At 32.8% G+C, this 6,864-nt stretch overlaps 1 protein-coding gene across 3 annotated transcripts; it reads right to left on the reverse strand.

The window, feature by feature from the left end:
- Positions 1–1,576: 1,576 nt before the first annotated feature.
- LOC100818027 (YTH domain-containing protein ECT2) lies at positions 1,577–5,609 on the reverse strand. 3 transcript variants are annotated; one of them, XM_006604160.3, is made up of 10 exons: positions 5,451–5,609; positions 4,850–4,926; positions 4,642–4,747; positions 4,436–4,503; positions 4,018–4,154; positions 3,558–3,765; positions 2,603–3,169; positions 2,297–2,509; positions 2,068–2,214; positions 1,577–1,942 (listed from the first exon to the last, which is right to left on the reverse strand). In XM_006604160.3, the coding sequence occupies exons 1-10, from the start codon at positions 5,476–5,478 to the stop codon at positions 1,766–1,768; spliced, it is 1,728 nt and encodes a 575-aa protein (XP_006604223.1). In that variant the 5' UTR covers positions 5,479–5,609; the 3' UTR covers positions 1,577–1,765. The 3 variants fall into 3 exon arrangements, with proteins under 3 accessions (XP_006604223.1, XP_003553331.1, XP_006604224.1); XM_003553283.4 differs by having other exon boundaries at positions 3,558–4,154; XM_006604161.3 differs by lacking the exons at positions 4,850–4,926; positions 5,451–5,609 and having other exon boundaries at positions 3,558–4,154; positions 4,637–4,744.
- Between the last annotated feature and the right edge of the window lie 1,255 nt (positions 5,610–6,864).

The following is a 6,864-nucleotide window of genomic DNA, read 5'->3' on the forward strand; positions in this document are numbered from 1 at the left end:
TTAAACAAAGATTACTTATATACACAACTTATTCAAGCAACCCATTGTAGCAACTAACATTTAAGATATTATTATTTAATCATCATTAAAATACATTTTTCGTCTTCATTCTGTCCTTGCAAAAAAATTTGTCCATTTTTCATCCTTACAAAATTAGAATGTTTGATTTTTTTTTTCTTGAAACTAGCTATTTAACATTTTTTTATTTACATTTTAAAATGCAATTTTGGGGGGTTAAAAACCCTCCACTAATTGCATGAAAAGTAAAAAAAAGAAAAACACAATTTCTTACTGTTAAAGACCCTCACAAAATTGTAAAAAAAAAAAGTTTTTTTAAAAAAAAATGCAAGAATGGAACCCGTCTTCTCAGATCCAGAAAAAACACACAAGCACAACAATGAAATGCAAAGGCCTAGCCGCGAGGATGATGTCACCGGATCAGGCCTTTACTCCAATTGAATCAGCATCACTAAGCCAAGAATAATGCAAACCAAACGTAACAAAATAAAAAAAAAGAAGAAAAAAACGTGACAAAGAGCTAGCCCAAAGAAAATCATGAAAGCAATGTACGGAGGGAGTTTGGAGAAGGGGGAAATGTCGGGGTCCTTGGAGGTTCAGAGGGCGAGGACGATGATGTTGGTGTCGCTAACGAGAGAAAGTTGTGATTTGGATCTTAACGTCCTCACCGCTGCAACGGTGAAAGAGGGGCATGGAGGGAGAAGCAGGAGAGAGAAAGCTATGTGAGATTGTCCGAGATAAAGCCATGACATGTGTGCACAATCCACCACCACTGTAGATTCGACTAAAACTAAGAGCATCTCCAATGTAAGAAACTCATTTAGGTTTCTTAATCATCTTTTTGTGATCCCCATACCATTCCTCGCAGTGTCATATCATTCATAAAAAACTCATGTAAAATTTTACTTCAATACAAGAAATCCTAAGAAACTATAAGAAATTCAAAGATTAGAGTTTTTTATATAAGAAACTATCCTGAGCAACCAAGGAATCCACTTTACCACGTCATTATACTTCAATACAGAAGAATTTACAAGAAACCGTTCCTTAACCTAATAAATCATGAATGCACCCTCCATTGGAGATGCTCTAAGTTTAATTCCAGGTACTAAAACAAATTTTAGGTATTTTATAAAAACAAAATACATTTTAACCTATAATCATTACTTATATGAATGCCTTTTTTAATTTAATATTTTCCTACTCAAGAAAATACTATAACATCCTTGCAATGTAAAGACGCCCATTAACTTAATTAGACATCATTATGATAAAATACTTTAAAAAGTACTTAATTACTACAATTACCAAATATATTTGGCTCTTTTTAATCAGAGACTTTCAGAGACATTGGTTAAGAAATTAAAAGAAAAATGATTTCTTATAAAAAACTGGAAATCACAAGAAAACATAAAAAAAATCACGAACAGAATTTTGCACATTCCTGTTAAAAAATTTCTCCTTTTAATTTCTTAACCAACACCCGAGAACACTGATTAGCATTTGCTAATATATTTTAGTTTAAAATTCATTTGACCTATCCATATGAAATTATGACTACTAAAAACAAACACATTTTATTAAACGAAACAAAAGAAAAACGCTAAAATCAGAGACTCCACTCCAGACCAAGATCACATAAGCGAAGTAACTTGAAACTCAAAAAACACCACAACTCACACTACCTGACTAAAGCAAAAGGGAATAAACAAACAAAAACAAAAATCAGCAAATGACTATCATTGGTTTAACAGCTCTTGGAAGAATCTCCAAGTGTTGGGGTCGATCCATTCCCTTCTACCAGCCCTTCTGCATTCATTCTTCCCTCTGCTGCATTTGCAGTAGCAGCTTCATTCATCAAGGTTGCATCAAGAGACTTTGGAAATGTAACTGTCCCAAATGTGAAATCACTGGGCTTGCTGACCTGTTTTGAACGAACTCAATTTAGCTGACGTATAAAAGGAGGAAATTGATAAAAGACGGCACTGAAAAATTTATACATGTCAAGTTTGAGAATTTGTACTAAAAGATGTGAAAACATTATATTACCTGTTTTGGTAACTGCTGTTCCTTGGACTTTTTCTCCTGAGTCGCCTTTTCACGAGCCTCATAGAACCCAAAATCATCCAAGATGCATGTTTGGCTTGAATGCTCCTTGAAAATTTTGGCAATTTGAACACCCTTCTCAAACTTAACCTGCAGAAGGACATGTATAAGCATTTGGTAGAGTAGGTGGAGTTCAATGGGCTATCATGAAACAAGCCACTAAGAAAAATACCTCCTGAGTATCCCTGCTATTTGTTACAGGTTTGTTTTCATTGTTTTCAAGCGTTATGTGCCTCAACACGCTATTTGGAATATCCTTTATGACGTGCCACTTCACAGAAAAACAACCAGTCCACCTGTCCTGCTGCCAATAATCTACAGTTTTACCAAAATCAACAGGACCCAACATCTCTGCTAAACCAACAAACTGCCCACTAGTGTTGACCTGTAGCAAAAAATGAATGAGAAGAAACCAGCATATTAGAGAAACCAAGAAAATCTAAGAATTTTCCAATTAAATGCTGCCTATGACACTAACCGAAAATAACAAAAATATGGGACAGCCACCGGGCTTCTCCTTGGCTTCCTGATATGCTGCATCCAGCTTTTTATTGCCGTTAGGGGTGCTTGCCCATGCGCTATATTTTATGCTTTTATGAATATCATCCTCACTATAGGATTTGATGACAAAAAACTTTGCATCAGAATAATTCTCAGCAAAATCTTTCCCATTGTACTGTTCCTTGTCAGGAACTGGAGGAACTTCTTTGTTATCACTCTTCACTGGAAGGTTCTGTCCTTTGAGTAATAATGTGACAGGTCCAAGACTTTTGATATTTTTATTATCAGAACTCTTGGCAGCTCTGGGTCCCTTATTTAGCTCGCTGAAACCATCCATGCTTTTTTTTAAACCGCAGCCATACCCTGTGCCATTAAATTTGCTATCGAAAGAACCCATTCTAGATCCATACCCAGCAGATCCAAAACGAGAATCAGGCCTAAATGTGTTTCCATATTGGCTGTACATCCTGTTGCTTGGATACATCCCATTCATGAATCCAGAAACCAGGTCAAGTCCAGATGGATGTCTGGAACCACTCATGCTCTGCAAGTAAGAAATCATATTTAAGTTGAATTTTGAATTGATTCCACAAGCATAAGCCACAGTATTGAACATAGAGAGGTCTACTGCATCTTCTGCATGACATGCAGCATTTACACGAGATTATGATAAGGCATCACTGGAATGCAGAAACAATTAAAACATGTATCACAACAGCAACACTAATGACAAAAACAATATAAATACCAAGTTGATTGATGAACATAAAATTAATTTTTTAGAGCATTTTCAATTAAGAAAATACAGAATACAGGCTTAGGTTAAAGGTTTTAGTGGTGAGAGAGAAAAAAAAAAGAACTCAATTAATTCAAGTTCACTTTGCCTGAATGGAAAATTGCAATCAGGAAAAGGGATGACCATTCCAACATACCACGTATTGTGGAAGTGGCTGAGGAAGTCTTTGATTCCTTTGAGATGTAAAATCTTTCACAGGCACTACTGATGAAGATAAGCCAACCTTGGCTCCATGTTTGGACTGTCTATCAGATACTAAGGACACATCTGAAGGGACTGGCAGCTGTGTACCATGGGTGCTTCTTGGACCCTGATAGCCTGACAAAGAAGCATAAGCTGGCAAGCTAGTCCCTTGATAAGAATCATTTGTATTCAAAGATGTGTGCTGGGAACTAGTTAAAAATGGATTAAACCCATTTTTATTAGTAAAATCACTATTGGCCATGTTAACAGTGTGTCCTTTATTCATAACATTTGATGAAGCAACACGATCAGCATCAACAGCAGTTGATATTTCTCCTTGTGGAACACTGATTTTGTTTGGAGTAAATGACACATCAGCAGAAGCTGGAGATTTGTAATAAGAACAAGGATACTGGTACTGTTGCAGCCCATAATGCTGGCCATCTTGTTGAATCATTGGAGAAGACGAATTGGGCGGTGCATATGTTCCATATGGTGTATAACCATAACCTTGATGGTACATGTAAGAGCAGCTATCCCCATAAACACCCTGACATTAGATCCAACAAATAAAATCTTCATTAGATGGTTATAGGCTTCCCCTTTTCTTCTGAAATCTATATTTTATCATACAAAAATGATAAGAAACAGATCATAACACAGAAGGATAAAAACAATACAAAAAATGGACACGAGGTGTCACTTCTTAGAAAGACAGAAGAAGGATGCAATTACATGCTCATCAGACTACAAATTAACAATTGATATTCAATGACAGTATAAAAAGACACAATCATCACAGGTCCGGAAACCAGAGAACAAGGTTCTTACTTGAGCCATCCCTCCATCAAGGTTCATATATCTGGAATAAGCATTCCAATCACCTTGCCCATCATAACCTGAAAAAACACTTAACAGCATGTGATTTCCCCAAAAAGAATAATAAAGGCCATTCAAATATTTATCAAACAAGCTTTGCACCCATTGTGTAATCGATCAACATATCTTTCCACAGAAGCCATGGCAGCTTACCTTACCTCCATAATAATACGCAGATGGGTATCCATTTGGAACAAAGCATGAATTTGGATTGAATGGCTTGGCCCTCCCTTTAGCTGCCCCATTGGAAAAAGCAGGTCCATTCTGTACACAAATAGCACAACGCCAAATACTCTAGTGTTTTATATAGTTCACAAACCAACAAAAAAAAGACACGAAGCAATGAAATGAAAAGCAGTGAAGTGCCTTCTTCGCAGGCTCAGCAACTCCAATGGCTTTGGACTCAGAGTCCAGAGTCAAATTCTGCAATAAATCTGCAGTTTCTACATAGTATGGTAAAGGAAAACCATTTACTCTAATCTAGCATCATAATTCACAAACACAAGAAAAAAAATTATAAAAAAAAAACACTTAGGATAAACAGCAAAAAAGAAGAAAGTTTGAGCAATTAAAAATTATAATACACCACTGTAAAATCCTCTCAGAAAAATATCTCTTAACATAATCCTACTAGTTTTTTGCTTTTTGGAGCATATACTCTAGAGTGTGTATAAGTTGTTTGCAAAAAGAAGAAATAAAAATAAAAAGAGGGTTTTGACTTTAAAGCAATTGACCACCATGTTTCAGTAATGACCTAAACATCTCAAAACCAACGAATGGTGCATAACTGTGATTACAGATAGAAAGCATAGAAACCATTGTCAGGGAATTACACACAAGATGTAAAAAGAAAACCCACATGGGGAACCTAGCATAGCACAGAGATTGAAGAAAAAAAGATTGAAACTTTAGGTAACGGGAACCACAGAAACGAAAAAAGAAAAGAGGGTTGATGAGAAAAGGATACTGTCAGAAGAAGGAGCAACAGCTGCCATGATCGAAATCAGAGAGAGAAAGGGTCGCCGCCAACTCCGTGTTCTTTGGGTTTGAGACACAGAGAAAGAGAGAGAAGAGGGAGATTTAAGAACCTGTGTAACTATTTATATTAGTATAACAAAAAAAAAAAAAGGTTGCTTACTTGGTATGCCTCTTCGGTGTTAGCAAAAATACTAGGTGTGTTAATTTTCGACTAAAAAATGTTGAAGATGTTTTTTTTCATTGAATGTTGAAGAAATATTTATATTTATATTTTTCTAATTTTTAATAGTAGAATTTTCGGGGGGAATTGTTATCATTACTTTTTCAAGATTACTATTTTTCAAACATGTTCTAGATTAAATCATTTTAAAAAAAATATCCTATTGGTTTTTATTTTTTTATCTATTAAGATTAAGATTTTTTTTTAAAACAAAAAGCAACCAATGATTTTGGATCAAAATATTTTTGGTTTAGTTTAATAGGTTTTTAAATTAGATTGGTCAAATTATTTGGATCCATTATAATTTAAATTAGATTAGGTTAATTTAAAATTATTTAAAAATTCTTTGAATTAGATTAGATCAAATTCTTTTTAAAAAATATTTTTCTTAAATAAAATAAAAATATATTTGATACATAAACTAATTTTAATAGCTTTTAACTTATTTTTATAAGGTACTTTAACTAACTTATGAAAATAAACAAATTTAAAGGCTACTAACTTATTTGTTTTTTGTTTTTTACCTTGACTAACTTATTTGAATTTTTTAATATTAAATAACTAAATATATTTTTATATATTTGTATACTTATCAGCTATTTAGTTAGTTTATTAACTAATATACCAAACACTTTGAATCAAAGATGAATATATTCATGAGTTTAATGTATATATATTGAATGTGTAAAATAAGTTTATATTATTATTTAATTATAAATTATTGTTTAAATTATTTAACAAACTTATCAGGTGGTTGTGATAGAATGATAGTGTAAAATATTTTATATTAGTGTATAACTATTTTTTCCTATATTTATCGTAAAATAAAATTGATATATTTTATTTACCCGGAAAAAGGATGAATATATTTCCTTTTCCAGTTCAAGACGGTTTTATATATATAAATAAAATTTATTTTTAAAAATATTTAACAATATTTGAAATATATTAATATTAAAGTAGTAATAATTCATAAAATATGGTTGTAAATAGTAATATGTAGAAAATAGTAAATATAAAGTATAATCCAATTATTGGCACTGTAATTAAATTAAATAATTCAAAATATCACATATTTACTTTTCTAATTTTAATATATTTTTCTCACTAATGAAATTAAAAAAAATTATGATGCCATATCATTTGGATTTTATATTTATTATTGATATTTTTCGGTGGCTTT

Source organism: Glycine max, chromosome 19, assembly GCF_000004515.6.
Source record: "Glycine max cultivar Williams 82 chromosome 19, Glycine_max_v4.0, whole genome shotgun sequence".
In the NCBI taxonomy this organism is placed as follows: Eukaryota; Viridiplantae; Streptophyta; class Magnoliopsida; order Fabales; family Fabaceae; genus Glycine; species Glycine max.

Bases quoted from the DNA above. Each gene is read 5' to 3' on its own strand.
- LOC100818027 (XM_003553283.4), bottom strand. From the start codon at position 5,478: ATGGCAGCTGTTGCTCCTTCTTCTGACA. The intron at 4,155-4,435 runs GTAAGAACCTTG...ATCTAATGTCAG, and splicing joins TTGATGGAGGGATGGCTCAA to GGTGTTTATGGGGATAGCTG. The intron at 1,943-2,067 runs GTAATATAATGT...CGTTCAAAACAG, and splicing joins AACAGCAGTTACCAAAACAG to GTCAGCAAGCCCAGTGATTT.